At 44.8% G+C, this 15,792-nt stretch overlaps 1 protein-coding gene across 1 annotated transcript in view; it reads right to left on the reverse strand.

Moving 5' to 3' along the window:
- Positions 1 to 15,792, reverse strand: part of NEB (nebulin) — a gene marked incomplete at both ends in the record, with an annotated part of 125,402 nt that overhangs the window by 79,638 nt on the left and 29,972 nt on the right. The window contains 17 exons of the mRNA XM_080621910.1: positions 726 to 833; positions 929 to 1,033; positions 1,386 to 1,589; positions 2,622 to 2,933; positions 6,265 to 6,372; positions 6,468 to 6,572; positions 6,925 to 7,128; positions 8,188 to 8,499; positions 9,698 to 9,805; positions 9,901 to 10,005; positions 10,358 to 10,561; positions 11,350 to 11,661; positions 12,478 to 12,585; positions 13,450 to 13,554; positions 14,055 to 14,261; positions 14,406 to 14,717; positions 15,436 to 15,543. Of these exons, the coding sequence (XP_080478036.1) occupies positions 726 to 833; positions 929 to 1,033; positions 1,386 to 1,589; positions 2,622 to 2,933; positions 6,265 to 6,372; positions 6,468 to 6,572; positions 6,925 to 7,128; positions 8,188 to 8,499; positions 9,698 to 9,805; positions 9,901 to 10,005; positions 10,358 to 10,561; positions 11,350 to 11,661; positions 12,478 to 12,585; positions 13,450 to 13,554; positions 14,055 to 14,261; positions 14,406 to 14,717; positions 15,436 to 15,543 (3,027 nt within the window). The remainder of the gene's footprint in view (positions 1 to 725; positions 834 to 928; positions 1,034 to 1,385; positions 1,590 to 2,621; positions 2,934 to 6,264; positions 6,373 to 6,467; positions 6,573 to 6,924; positions 7,129 to 8,187; positions 8,500 to 9,697; positions 9,806 to 9,900; positions 10,006 to 10,357; positions 10,562 to 11,349; positions 11,662 to 12,477; positions 12,586 to 13,449; positions 13,555 to 14,054; positions 14,262 to 14,405; positions 14,718 to 15,435; positions 15,544 to 15,792) is intronic.

Raw genomic sequence — 15,792 nt, forward strand, 5'->3', positions numbered from 1 at the left:
TTATCCTCCCCGCACAGCGTGTGCCGTGAGCTGCAGGCTTACAGTCACTGATTGGGAAGCGACAAGAAAGTGACAAGTGACAAAACATTCTTTCCTTTGCCTCTCAGTGAAATCTCAGGTAAGACTCTGAAGGGATCAATCTCATTTCCTTCCAGTCAAAGAAGGAGCCTTTAACTACTGAACATCACACAAGAGATTAAATTTGAATCTTGCAGAGCTGAGACCTGAAAAGATAATCTCTGGCTCTGCAATGACTGGCCTTCAGTGACTCCACCCACCCCCTGACAGAAAAGATAACTGCCCAGTCGTTACACCAAATTGGTTTGATTTTTCGTTCCGATTGTCCATTTCAACTGTGTTACTGTAATGTCAGGGCATACAGACTGGCTGCAGAAATGCACCTCACAAGTCCAGCCTGAATGTACAAGGTGATGCTGCCACAAGCCCCACAGGGACATTGCTTTGGATTACGTCCATCACACAGATCCCACATACTCTCCCCACACCATCTGCAAATTCCCTAACAACCCTGTACACCAAAAACATGCAGGGCCAGCTACACACAGACCCTCCAGAACCAAAAGAGTTAAGGACTGGCTGAATGGTTACAACACGTAAGAGTTGTGTTGGCTCCATTTGGCTGAGGTTAGAAGCTCTGGATTCAATTACGAGCACCCGGACACTCTTCCAACGGGGTGGGCCGACAAGGGCTCCGCTGTACTTACATCACTTGCAATGTCTCTGGAAGCTTTAGCAGACGTGATAGGAATGGCATCTGCCCGCATGTCATAGCCCTTTTTCTTATCTTCCTCCATCGCAAGCCGGTACAGTTTCTGGAAGAGAAACAACCACTCCCCTCAAACAACACTGCTTCCTGGGCCACAGCAGTGTCCAGGGATGGACACTTAACCCCAGCTCAACCACCTACCTCACTGTAGTTCACTTTGTTCTGCTGGGCCAGCAAAATACCAGGTGTATCCGGCATAATGTGAATGCTGGTTTTATCTTTCTCCCAGGCTGATGTGTACGCACGCTGAAAAGAACAAGTCCAACATGAAAGAAAATCACACAAGCACAGGGCAGCAAACTCAAACAGCAAACTAGATCAAGGAACTAAAGCCAGGGGACTCCACTTTGCAATGCCTCAGGAACACCTGTTCTTGTCCCAAAACAGTCTCAAGCTCCGCCCATTTCTTTTCCATGCTGCGCCTAATCACTGCTCCAACCGCACCTAAGAGAATTTGATCACAAACAACAAAAACAAAGACTCCATGCAAGAGGAGGCAATATCCCCCTTAAGAAAACCCAGGCCTCAGAAGGAGAGAACACAGCGTCCTAGGCCATGCGCTTATTTCCCTCGGGCTGAAAACACAAGCAAAGCTCACCTGGTTCATGATTTCAGAGTTGTGCTTTGCCAGAACCATAGGCATTGAGTCGGGAAGGCTCGTGAATTTGATGGTGTCCGGGTGTTGCCGATACTTCTTGTCACTCAGGATGAGGCTCGCCCTCTTATTCTTCTCATCGTCCAGCGAACCAATCGGGGACCAGCCAATGCCCCTCAGCCATGTAAGGTCAGACTTGTACACGTTCTGAAAGGACAGGCAAGGACACAAAGATGCTCAGCATCCTCCTTACGCCATGCAACCACTCCTCCTGCCAAGGGAAGCTCTGCCGACCAAAACACATGCCCCAGGTAAACCACTTGCCACCTGAAAAGGGACTCCCATTAAGCTCAGATCCACACAGCCTGCCTTCCCACACCTATAGCAGCACGAGCAAGTGTCAGGCCACCCACATATCCTCCACCTCCATCTTCCTCATCTCCTCAGGAGCCAACTGCCACACTTGGCAATCTCCAGCCATCAGAAAAGCCTTACACCTCATCACCTAACACTCTTCACACCATTTGCCTTTGCACACCCGGCATGCCTTTGACCACTGACAGTCCTCCAGAGGAAAATATATGACTCTGTTGCCCTCCTCCTGCCATACACAACTACAGGCACCTGCAACAACCCTCCCCCCAGAATGCTTAAGGCAAGACAGGGCTCTTCTGTGACCATCATGTATGACCACACACTAACACCAGCCCTGGCCATTCCTGACAAATCTCAGCAAAAATAAAGCTGGACTGCTAGGATCTCTCCTGAACTGTCAAATCAGAAACTAATGAGACCCAGAGGAGAAAGGCTGAAACTGTAAATTTCTTTTCAATAGAAATACAGAGGGAATGGCTCTAAACTGACAGAGGAGAGACTTAGATTAGGTATTAGGAAGAAATTCTTCCCTGTGAGGGTGGTGAGGTACCAGCACAGGGTGCCAGGAGAACCTCTGGATGCCCTGTTCCTGGAAGTGTTCGAGGTCAGGTTGGACAGGACTTTGAAAAACCGGGTCTAGTGGAAGTGTGGTTTGCACTGTAGAAATTGTGGGAAGTGGAGATCATTAAGGTCCCTTCCAACCCAAACCATTCTAGGATTCTGCAAGAATTTACGTACACCACAGTCTCAGTCCCACAGAATAAGCCTATACTTACGCTCCCCATCTGGACCTACTCTAGCAAAGGAATACTACTGACCAAAGTTGTTTCCTGGTTTTCACATGGACAGCAAGGAACAACTTACATCGCTCTGGAGGTCGTACACTTTCCTGGCTTGTACAACGTCGTTCTGGTCTGGAAGACAGGTCCACCGATGCAGAGGGTGCTTGTAATCAATGTCACTGACCAGCTCCTGACATTTCTTGGCCAACACGATTCCCAGCATGTCCACTGGGCTACTGAAGTGTGTCTTTGTCTTCTCAAAGGCTTTCTTGTACTCCCTGTCACTCTGGATCTTGGCTACGTGCATCGACCACATCATCTTTGGATCATCCTCTATGTTACGGGCTCCAATATGGTGGCCAAGCTGCTTGCGATAGCCTTCCTTGTACTTGTACTGCAGGATTGAAGAAGCTCAGTCAGTTTTAGGCCAGCTCTTCTCCTTTCTGACACTATTCTGTAGCAGCACTTCTGAGCATGCACTTTGCTATTGGAGTCTGACAAGATCACCGCCCTAAGAGCCTACTAAGTGCCTCATAGCTCTACTGTGTCCTACACACTTCCATCCCATGCCATGTCTACACTGGGACACAGGAGGTGCATGGAGCCCAGACAAGAACTCCAGCTCAGCTAGCTCAGGAACCAGGAGGTTCCTACCAAAAGACAGGCTCTGCACACAATCTAAGACATCCCCAGTCAGGCCATTGAGAGGCCTGCTCAGCAGCTGGGATGCAAAAGCCAGGGAAAACCACCAGACTGCTCGGGCAGGCAACCTGGGCCTCCATCTGCACAGTCCTGACTGTACTCATCCACAACAGCCCACAGCAGCTGGCACACTCCACTGCTCCAGGCTCTCCTGCCCAGTGCTCATAAGCCTTATCCTCCTAGCCCAGCGTGTGCCCTGAGTGGGCCTACAGTCTCTGAGGTGGGAAGTGGCGAGGGGCAACACAACACTTTTTCAAAATTGTACGTATTGAGAACTTTTGGAGGAAAATTAGAGATGAAGCAAACAAACGAATCTTTGTGACTGCTGTCTACTAAAGGTGACCCAATTAAGAGCAACAGGTTGAGGAAGAGTTCTTTGTTCACCTGCAGGGAGCATCACACTCAGAGTCCCTCATCCTGATAAGGGGACTTTCACCATGTAGACATGTGTTGGAAAAACCATATAGCAAACAGCAAGCAGTCCAGGAGACTACTGGAATGCATTGAAATCAACTTCCTAACATAAGTGATTGAGTCCTAGAAGAGAGGCACTGCTGGAGCTGTTGCTCACTCATGTGGAAGAATTTACTGAAGAGATCAATATTGGAGGGAGCCTGGGCTATTGCAATTGTGCTCTGGTAGATTTCTCAATAAGAAGGGTATAGGACAAGTAAAAAGTACAGTCAGTACCGTAAACCTCAGAAAGGCAAACTTTCAGTTGGTTAGGGTGTTAGTGAGTGGGATACCTGGGGAAAGTCTCCTCAGAAATACATGAATAAATGAGAGCTGAAGTGTGAGGTGTCCCTGCCCATGACAGAAGGGTTGGAACTAGATGATCTTAAGGTCCTTTTCAACCCTAACTATTCTATGATTCTATGATTCTATTTAAAGACATTATTCTCAGGGCACAAGAGTTCTCCATCCCAACATTTAGGAAGTCAGGCAGGAGAAGCAGGACACCAGTTTGACTAAGTGAAGACCTATTTGCCAAACTCAAATGCTTAGGCAATAGAGGCAAAACCAAACCAAAACCAAAACCAAAATCCATAGGCAATGGAGGCAGGGACACACATTCTGAAGAAATTATAGAGATATGGCCCAGGAGAGTAGGGAGTGGATCAGGAAAGCTAAAGCACAGTTGGAGCTGAACTTGTCTAGGGATGTAAAAAACAACAAGGAAGGTTTTTTCTGGTAGATAGAACAACAAAGGTAGATGAAATAAACTGTACCCCTGCAATGAATGAAACGGGAGACCTGGCTACAACTGACATGGAGAAAGCTGAGGTACTCAACAAAATTTTTCCTCGGTCTTCACCAGCAAGTGTTCCAGCCACACCACCGAAGTTGCAGAAGGCAAAAGCAGAGACTGGGAGAACGAAGTACTGCCCGTGACCTGAGAAGATCAGGTTCAAGACCATCTAAGGAACCCGAAGGTGCACAACTCCATGGGACCCAATGAGATGCATCTGTGGGTTCTGAGGGAACTGGCAGGTAAAGTGGCCAAGCCATTATCTATCATATTTGAGATGTCATGGTGGTCTGGTGAAGTTCCCACTGACTGGAAAAGGGGAAACATAACCCCTATATGTAAAAAGGCAAAAAAGAAAGGCCTGGGTTCCTACAGGCCGGTCAGTCTCACCTTGGTGCCTGGCAAGATCATGGAGAGGATCCTCCAGGAAACTATGCTAAGGCACACAGAAAACAGAGCTCACTGATGACACTAAACATACTTCACTAAGGGCAAATCATGACTGACAAACATGGTGGCCTTCTACCATGGGGCTACAACATTGGTGCATAAAGGAAGAGGGACTGACATCATCTACCTGGATTTGTGTGAGGCATTTGATACTGTCCCACACACCATTTTCATTTATATAATGGAGACAAATGGATTTGATGGGTGGATCACTCAGCAGATAATGAATTGGCTAGATGGTCACACTCAAAGAGTTGTGGTCAATAGCTCGATGTCTGGGTAGAAACCAGTGATGAGATGTGTCCCTCAGAGGTCTGTACTGGGACCAGTATTATATAATGGCATTGCTGGGAACATGGACAGTGGGATTGAGTGCACCCTCAGCAAGCTTGTGGATGACACCAGGCTGAGTAGTGCGATTGATACACCAGAGGGAAGAGAGGCCATCCAGCGAGACCTTGACATATTTGAGAGACGAAACTGGGTGAACCTCATGAGTTTCAAAAAGGCAAGTGCAAGGGCCTGTATTTGGGTCAAGGCACTCCCAGACATGGTCACAGGTGTATAAGTGAACTGAAAACAGCCCTATGGACAAGGATTTGGGGGTTCTGGTGGATTAAAAACTGATTAGCACAGAAAGCTAATCATATTCTGGACTGAATCAAAAGAAGTTTGGCCAGCAGGTCAAGGGAGGAGATACTAGCTGCTCCACCTGCATGACACCCCACTTGGAACACTGAGTTCAGCTCTGAGGCACAAAGTGTAAGAAAGACATGGACCTGTTGGAGCAAGTCCACAGGAAGCCAAAAATATGCTCTAAGAGCCACAGCACCTCTACAATGGAGACTAGTTGAGAGACATGGGGCTGTGTGGCCCGGGGAAGAAAAGATTCTGGAAACACCTAATAAAAGCATTCCAATACCTAAAGATGGACTACAGGAAAGACAGGGAGGGACTCTTTATCAGGGAATATAGTAACAGGTCAGGGGAAAATAGTTTTAAACAGAAAGAGGATAGATTCAGATTAGACAGTAGGAAGAATGTCTTCAACGTGATAGTAGTGAGGCACTATAAAAAGTTGCACAGAGAAGCTGAGGATGCCCCAGGACTGGAAATGTCAAAGGCCAGCTTGGACAGGACTTGGAGTAACCAGGTCTAATGGGGAGGGATCACTGCCTGTGGCAGGGGGATTGCAACAACATGATCTTTCAGGCTGTTCCAACACAAACCACTCTAGGATTCTATGAATTTTTTCCCAAGCCTCTTCCTGAAAAGTCAAGTAAGACTAAGAATGGCGTTCCAGGAAGGGCTCCGCTGTACTTACATCACTTGCAATGTCTCTGGAAGCTTTAGCAGACGTGATAGGAATGGCATCTGCCCGCATGTCATAGCCCTTTTTCTTATCTTCCTCCATCGCAAGCCGGTACAGTTTCTGGAAGAGAAACAACCACTCCCCTCAAACAACACTGCTTCCTGGGCCACAGCAGTGTCCAGGGATGGACACTTAACCCCAGCTCAACCACCTACCTCACTGTAGTTCACTTTGTTCTGCTGGGCCAGCAAAATACCAGGTGTATCCGGCATAATGTGAATGCTGGTTTTATCTTTCTCCCAGGCTGATGTGTACGCACGCTGAAAAGAACAAGTCCAACGTGAAAGAAAATCACACAAGCACAGGGCAGCAAACTCAAACAGCAAACTAGATCAAGGAACTAAAGCCAGGGGACTCCACTTTGCAATGCCTCAGGAACACCTGTTCTTGTCCCAAAACAGTCTCAAGCTCCGCCCATTTCTTTTCCATGCTGCGCCTAATCACTGCTCCAACCGCACCTAAGAGAATTTGATCACAAACAACAAAAACAAAGACTCCATGCAAGAGGAGGCAATAGCCCCCTTAAGAAAATCCAGGCCTCAGAAGGAGAGAACACAGCGTCCTGGGCCATGCACTTATTTCCCTCCGGCTGAAAACACAAGCAAAGCTCACCTGGTTCATGATTTCAGAGTTGTGCTTTGCCAGAACCATAGGCATTGAGTCGGGAAGGCTCGTGAATTTGATGGTGTCCGGGTGTTGCCGATACTTCTTGTCACTCAGGATGAGGCTCGCCCTCTTATTCTTCTCATCGTCCAGCGAACCAATCGGGGACCAGCCAATGCCCCTCAGCCATGTAAGGTCAGACTTGTACACGTTCTGAAAGGACAGGCAAGGACACAAAGATGCTCAGCATCCTCCTTACGCCATGCAACCACTCCTCCTGCCAAGGGAAGCTCCGCCGACCAAAACACATGCCCCAGGTAAACCACTTGCCACCTGAAAAGGGACTCCCATTAAGCTCAGATCCACACAGCCTGCCTTCCCACACCTATAGCAGCACAAGCAAGTGCCAAGCCATCCACATACCCTCTACCTCCATCTTCCTCATCTCCTCAGGAGCCAACTGCCACACTTGGCAATCTCCAGCTGGCAGAGCCATCAGAGAAGCCTTACACCTCATCACCTAACACTCTTCACACCATTTGCCTCTGCACATCTGGCATGCCTTTAACCACTGACGGTCCTCCAGAGGAAAATATATGACTCTGTTGCCCTCCTCCTGCCATACACAACTACAGGCACCTGCAACAACCCTCCCCCCAGAATGCTCAAGGCAAGACAGGGCTCTTCTGTGACCATCATGTATGACCACACACTAACACCAGCCCTGGCCATTCCTGACAAATCTCAGCAAAAATAAAGCTGGACTGCTAGGATCTCTCCTGAACTGTCAAATCAGAAACTAATGACACCCAGAGGAGAAAGACTGAAACTGTAAATTTCTTTTCAATAGAAATCAGGGATAATGGCTCTAAACTGACAGAGGAGAGACTTAGATTAGGTATTAGGAAGAAATTCTTCCCTGTGAGGGTGGTGAGGCACAGCCACAGGGTGCAGGAGAATTTGTAGATGCCCTGTTCCTGGAAGTGTTCGAGGTCAGGTTGGACAGGATTTTGAGTAACACGGTCTACACGGAAGGGGCCCCTGCCCGTGGCATGGAGGTTCGTACTGAGGAAATTGTGAGAAGTGGTGACCCTTAAGATCCCTACCAACCCAAACCATTCTAGAGTTCAGCAAGAATTTACGTACACCACAGTCTCAGTCCCACAGAATAAGCCTATACTTACGCTCCCCATCTGGACCTACTCCAGCAAAGGAATACTACTGACCAAAGTTGTTTCCTGGTTTTCACATAGACAGCAAGGAACAACTTACATCGCTCTGGAGGTCGTACACTTTCCTGGCTTGTACAACGTCGTTCTGGTCTGGAAGACAGGTCCACCGATGCAGAGGGTGCTTGTAATCAATGTCACTGACCAGCTCCTGACATTTCTTGGCCAAAACGATCCCCAGCATATCCACCGGAGTACTGAAGTGTGTCTTTGTCTTCTCAAAGGCTTTCTTGTACTCCCTGTCACTCTGGATCTTGGCTACGTGCATCGACCACATCATCTTTGGATCATCCTCTATGTTACGGGCTCCAATATGGTGGCCAAGCTGCTTGCGATAGCCTTCCTTGTACTTGTACTGCAGGATTGAAGAAGCTCAGTCAGTTTTAGGCCAGCTCTTCTCCTTTCTGACACTATTCTGTAGCAGCACTTCTGAGCATGCACTTTGCTAATGGAGTCTGACAAGATCACCGCCCTAAGAGCCTACTAAGTGCCTCATAGCTCTACTGTGTCCTACACACTTCCATCCCATGCCATGTCTACACTGGGACACAGGAGGTGCATGGAGCCCAGACAAGAACTCCAGCCCAGCTAGCTCAGGAACCAGGAGCTATGTGTGCAAAAAAGGCATTCTTCTCCGTACAGCATAAGCATCCCCACTTAGAGGCCTGCTCAGTAGCTGGGATGCGAAAGTCAGGGAAAACCACCAGACTGCTCGGGCAGGCAACCCGGGCCTCCATCTGCACAGTCCTGACTGTACTCACCCACAACAGCCCACAGCAGCTGGCACACTCCACTGCTCCAGGCTTTCCTGCCCAGTGCTCAGGAGCCTTATCCTCCCCGCACAGCGTGTGCCGTGAGCTGCAGGCTTACAGTCACTGATTGGGAAGCGACAAGAAAGTGACAAGTGACAAAACATTCTTTCCTTTGCCTCTCAGTGAAATCTCAGGTAAGACTCTGAAGGGATCAATCTCATTTCCTTCCAGTCAAAGAAGGAGCCTTTAACTACTGAACATCACACAAGAGATTAAATTTGAATCTTGCAGAGCTGAGACCTGAAAAGATAATCTCTGGCTCTGCAATGACTGGCCTTCAGTGACTCCACCCACCCCCTGACAGAAAAGATAACTGCCCAGTCGTTACACCAAATTGGTTTGATTTTTCGTTCCGATTGTCCATTTCAACTGTGTTACTGTAATGTCAGGGCATACAGACTGGCTGCAGAAATGCACCTCACAAGTCCAGCCTGAATGTACAAGGTGATGCTGCCACAAGCCCCACAGGGACATTGCTTTGGATTACGTCCATCACACAGATCCCACATACTCTCCCCACACCATCTGCAAATTCCCTAACAACCCTGTACACCAAAAACATGCAGGGCCAGCTACACACAGACCCTCCAGAACCAAAAGAGTTAAGGACTGGCTGAATGGTTACAACACGTAAGAGTTGTGTTGGCTCCATTTGGCTGAGGTTAGAAGCTCTGGATTCAATTACGAGCACCCGGACACTCTTCCAACGGGGTGGGCCGACAAGGGCTCCGCTGTACTTACATCACTTGCAATGTCTCTGGAAGCTTTAGCAGACGTGATAGGAATGGCATCTGCCCGCATGTCATAGCCCTTTTTCTTATCTTCCTCCATCGCAAGCCGGTACAGTTTCTGGAAGAGAAACAACCACTCCCCTCAAACAACACTGCTTCCTGGGCCACAGCAGTGTCCAGGGATGGACACTTAACCCCAGCTCAACCACCTACCTCACTGTAGTTCACTTTGTTCTGCTGGGCCAGCAAAATACCAGGTGTATCCGGCATAATGTGAATGCTGGTTTTATCTTTCTCCCAGGCTGATGTGTACGCACGCTGAAAAGAACAAGTCCAACGTGAAAGAAAATCACACAAGCACAGGGCAGCAAACTCAAACAGCAAACTAGATCAAGGAACTAAAGCCAGGGGACTCCACTTTGCAATGCCTCAGGAACACCTGTTCTTGTCCCAAAACAGTCTCAAGCTCCGCCCATTTCTTTTCCATGCTGCGCCTAATCACTGCTCCAACCGCACCTAAGAGAATTTGATCACAAACAACAAAAACAAAGACTCCATGCAAGAGGAGGCAATAGCCGCCTTAAGAAAACCCAGGCCTCAGAAGGAGAGAACACAGCGTCCTAGGCCATGCGCTTATTTCCCTCGGGCTGAAAACACAAGCAAAGCTCACCTGGTTCATGATTTCAGAGTTGTGCTTTGCCAGAACCATAGGCATTGAGTCGGGAAGGCTCGTGAATTTGATGGTGTCTGGGTGTTGCCGATACTTCTTGTCACTCAGGATGAGGCTCGCCCTCTTATTCTTCTCATCGTCCAGCGAACCAATCGGGGACCAGCCAATGCCCCTCAGCCATGTAAGGTCAGACTTGTACACGTTCTGAAAGGACAGGCAAGGACACAAAGATGCTCAGCATCCTCCTTACGCCATGCAACCACTCCTCCTGCCAAGGGAAGCTCTGCCGACCAAAACACATGCCCCAGGTAAACCACTTGCCACCTGAAAAGGGACTCCCATTAAGCTCAGATCCACACAGCCTGCCTTCCCACACCTATAGCAGCACAAGCAAGTGCCAAGCCATCCACATACCCTCTACCTCCATCTTCCTCATCTCCTCAGGAGCCAACTGCCACACTTGGCAATCTCCAGCTGGCAGAGCCATCAGAGAAGCCTTACACCTCATCACCTAACACTCTTCACACCATTTACCTCTGCACATCTGGCCTGCCTTTAACCACTGACGGTCCTCCAGAGGAAAATATTTGATTCTGTTGCCCTCCCCCTCCCATACACAACTATAGGCAGTTGTAAACTTCTTTTCAATAGAAATACAGGCAGAATGGCTTTAAACTGGCAGAGGAGAAATTTAGATTACATATTAGGAAGAAATTCTTCCCTGTGAGGGTGGTGAGTCACTGGTACAGGTGCTGGATGACCTGTGCCTGAAAGAGTTCAATGTCAGGTTGGATGGGGCTTTTAGCATCCTGGTCTAGTGGAAGGGGTCTCTGTGGCAGTGTGGTTGGTATTGTGGAAAACATGCTAAGGGGTGAAACAGACATTTTAGCTTCAAACAGATCTACATGTGCATCACGAACTGGTTATTAAAAATATTTTTCAATAAGCAGTATATATCTTATAAAAAATAAATTAATTCAGAGGAAGCTTACATCACTCTGTAGTTCATAGACCCTCTTTGCCTGTTCGACATCAATCTGGTCTGGCAGACAAGTCCAGCGGTGTAGCACCCGTCTGTAGTCTACATCACTAACCAATTCCTGACATTTCTTAGCCAGAAGGAAGCCCAGCATATCCACAGGCATATTGAACTTTGTCTTCCACTTTTCAAAATCTTTCTTGTACTCCCTCTCACTCTGCATCTTAGCAACTTGCATAGACCACAGCATCTTAGGATCATCCTGTAAGCTGCGGAATCCAATGTGATGTCCCTGCTGCTTGCGGTAACCTTCTTTGTACTTGTACTAAAATGACAAAGATTGCATTACTGAAATTACAGTAAGAAACAGACAATGGTAAAATATATAAGCAAAATAAGAATATATTCTCTCAATTCAATGTTTCTCATTAGCAATGAAATGAGCAACTTGTTATGGCTTCTCATGTAAATTGTTAGTAGTCCCTTGATTAATGTGCATTATCTCGTGTCAGTAAACACTGTCCCTTGGAAGGAAGACAGTCCCTGGAGAGGAGGAGTGCATAGCTACAAGAATGGTCTCCTGTGCCATTTAATTCATACAGTCATACTGTTCAGAACTCCCAAAGGCCAACATATTGAACTATTTTGATGAATACAACAATCAGCAATGAAAATTGCAGATGCTTAAGCACTGGAAACATTTCCTAATGATTGATAAAATCTCTTCCATAAATGCAGGACTTATATATATACCAAGTTATGGTAACAGCAATGTGTGTCATCACATCTATTTCAGAGTTTTAAAAGGGATTTCTCAGTATAGGCACTGAGATCAGCTAACTGGACTAAATTTGCTGCTGCTCTCAAAATGCAACACCCAGAAGAGCAGACAACTGCTAACCTTGTAGGACTAGCCACTCCATGGGCGGACCACAATCTTTGGAATTGTCAAGATGCCTGAGCAACCCTTCTTAAATTTTCTCCACTGACAAGAACAGATCAGGAAACAGTTTTGCCAGCAATTTTGCTTTTTACTCCAGGCTACACCTTAGCAAAAAGGTGTATCTCAATCTACTGCAACTCTGTAGGTTACAGCAACTAGATAAAGTGTCTGTCATATTAAATTAGAAACATTGCTTACGTCACTTGCAATGTCCCTTGAAGCTTTGGCAGTTTTCACCGAAATGGCTTCAGGTGTGAGGTCATAGCCTTTCTTTATCATCTGCTCCCAGCCAAGCTTGTAGAGTTTCTAAAATTTAAACCAGTATTAATTTAAAAGTCTTAGTAATATGTAACTCACCTTCTATTTAGATCTGCTAATGAGCCATAATACCAAATTCTGATCGCCTCTCAGGATACAGAACGGAAACTGAGAATAAGCAAGGAAGACAAGTCTTCCAAGTCTTAGGCTAGTGACTAAGTAGTTTTTTCCTTACTGCAGCAGCTTCCTACTATGTCTCATCCTGAAGATTTGAAACATACGTGGGGAATTTGAAATATATACATCCAGGATAACTGAAAACTTTTCAGTTGGTTTAACAGAATTGTAACTAATAAGGCTGTAATGTAGCTATTTAATAGTCAAATCAGTTTGTGCATGGTTGTTTTTAAGTACCAGCTCTTGCAAGTCAAAATTTTGCCTCTAGGCAGTCAAGCAAAGCAAAATCTAACTATTTTATACCAGCACAATCGTCACTTTCTTATATTTGAAAGCTGACAGAAAAGTTAGAATCACTGCATGTATTTCTTTTCCCACATGTTAAACATATGCACAATAAAATCCTAACTTTGTAGTAAGAAATTTTTAACATAATTGATTTCTATGGCAAGCATAGAGTATGGATCATTCATATCCAGATTTCAAAATAAGAATTTATCTTTTCCATACACTAAAATGTAATTTAGGCTGCTACTTTGCTAGGCTGAAGATGGTATTATTGCTACTCTGAAAATACTACTCATGTAAAAATTCTTGCCTCTGTCCTAAATCACTCATTCCATTTTTTCTAACTTAACACAAATTAATTACTTATCTTGAAATGGGAGGCACCTTTAAATTTGAATAAAGTAGATATTAATTTAAAATGTAATAGGAAGTATTGAAAAACTCTACCTGACTGTAGTTTGCCTTGTTCTGTTTTGCCTGTAGAATATCTGGTGTATCTGGCATCACATGAACCTGAATTTTATCCTTCTCCCAAGCTTGAGTATAAGCATGCTATTGAAAAAAGTAACATCAGATATGTCAAAATACGTGACAAAGCATGGCTCTTTTGGGGTTTTCACCTTCCCATCTGTTCACTTTGGATATGGATGGGTAAAAAGATGAAGGTGATGACTTGGATTTATCTTAGTATATAATGACCCAATCCAAGATCAGCTGAATTAGGATCCAGCCTTGCTTCTAATTAAGTCCAACTACCAAGATTTTCAGGGCCAGTAATTTCTATACAGGAATGAGAAGAACAGAGGTTGGAGAGGAAGCAATGAGAAAAATTAGGGATTTTTTTATATATATATATATATATATATAAAACCTATATATATATAACCAATGTTATCTATCAGTAACTGAGTATTTCAGTAAGGAAAAAAAAAAGGGGGGGGGGGAAACTGTAACAGTTGTTTTTCCCAGGGAAACACTGCTACATAAAGGCTGTTGTTTCTTGAAATGGATTAGATGTGAATGTCTGCCTAATTTTCCCCTTTAATACTCACTTTGTTCATTATATTTGTATTCTGCTTTGCAAGGACCATGTCCATGGAATCGTTCTGTTTTGTAAAGCAGAACATGCTGGGATGCTGGCGGTATTTCTGATCACTTGCAATTTCCATGGCTTTCTTAGATTTCTCCACATCCAGAGAGCCAGCAGGACTCCAACCAACACCCTTGAAACACTCATTATATTCCTGCTTGTACTCATTCTGCCAAACAGAATACAAAAGGAAAGTTTACAATATACAAATGGCTCATATAAAATAATCTGTTGCTTCCAAAACACAGCCGTAATGAAAAAGCAGGGGAAAAAAGTCACAACTGTGAACGACAGAAAGACAAGAGAAACTTACATCACTTTGTATCTGATTCATGTTTCTGTACAGTTCTAAACTCATTGCATCTGGTAGCAGCATATATTTGTGAATCAGTCGTTTGTAGTTAGTATTGGTTATGCGATCTTGTGCCTCCTTAGCTGCTACAATGCTGAGCGTATCAGAAGGCGTATGGTAATGTGTCTTGCTCGCCTCATAACCTTTCTTGTACTCGCGATCAGACTGCATCTTAGCCACTTGCATATAATGGACAAGTTTGGGATCATCCTGAAGGCTGCGGAAGCCTACAAGTTTTCCCTTGTCTTGTTCATAACCTAATTTGTATTTGTACTGTAAAGAGAACAGAGACAGAGACTTTAATTCTACTTCATTTGTTTTATACATAATATCTATCATGTGATGAAAAATCCCCAAAACTTAGATTAATTTTTACATCATTAAAAAACCATCACAAAGCAGATAGAGGTGTTGGCTTGGTTGTAAAAAGAAAAATAAAAATGGTGGGCTAAATAAAATCTCTTCATGCTCCTCTCAGGCTGGATTTGTCCCTGCCACAGCAAGTCCCTCATCACTGATACACAAAGGAATTCAGAATGGTCCTGATTCCAGAAACTGGTATTCTCAGAACTGAGAAATATTATGAGACTTTCACCAAAGGAATAAAGATAACTGTACCACAGCAGTAAAAATAATTTTTACTTTTTTTTTAATAATTGAGTATTTCTGAGAATAAACTTTGATCATTCTGTCTAAACTACAAATACAAGACATACATTTATAAACTATTCAAGAACCATCACACTGAGGAATAAATTGCCTTATTTTTTTTTCCTGGAAATACCTCATACATCTCCTTACCTTTCTAATGAAGAAATTGTTCTTTAACCCTTCTACAAAATGTATTAGAATGTATATTGTATACTTCAGAACTATTTACAAGCAAAAGAATAAAGAGATTTCATATTTTTGGCATATAAAATTGAATTGTGTCAAGAAATGAATGTTTTACAACATCTGAAATGGATCATGTTTTCTTTCAAGAACTTACATCACTAGCAATATCCCTAGAAGCTTTGGCAGCTTTAATAGGGATAGCATCAGCTCTAAGGTCATATCCTTTCTTCCTAGATTCTTCAAACGAAAGTCTGTACATTTTCTGTGAAAAAAAAAGAAAAGAAACATCCTTTAAAATGGCAAAACATACCACAATCATTTAAACAAAACTCTAGTAATTTAATATGATAACGTGAAACACAGACTATTCCTATATTTAACATTCCTTGAACAGTTCTTTAAGGCACTCAAAGGACAGAGCCATAAATACCCATTCAAAATTACCGCCAATCCTAGTATTCATACATCAATGCAGCTGGACTGAACTATAATCAGTGACAATACCCTATAA

Source organism: Psittacula echo (genome assembly GCF_963264785.1).
Source record: "Psittacula echo genome assembly, chromosome: 6".
Classification (NCBI taxonomy): domain Eukaryota; kingdom Metazoa; phylum Chordata; class Aves; order Psittaciformes; family Psittacidae; genus Psittacula; species Psittacula echo.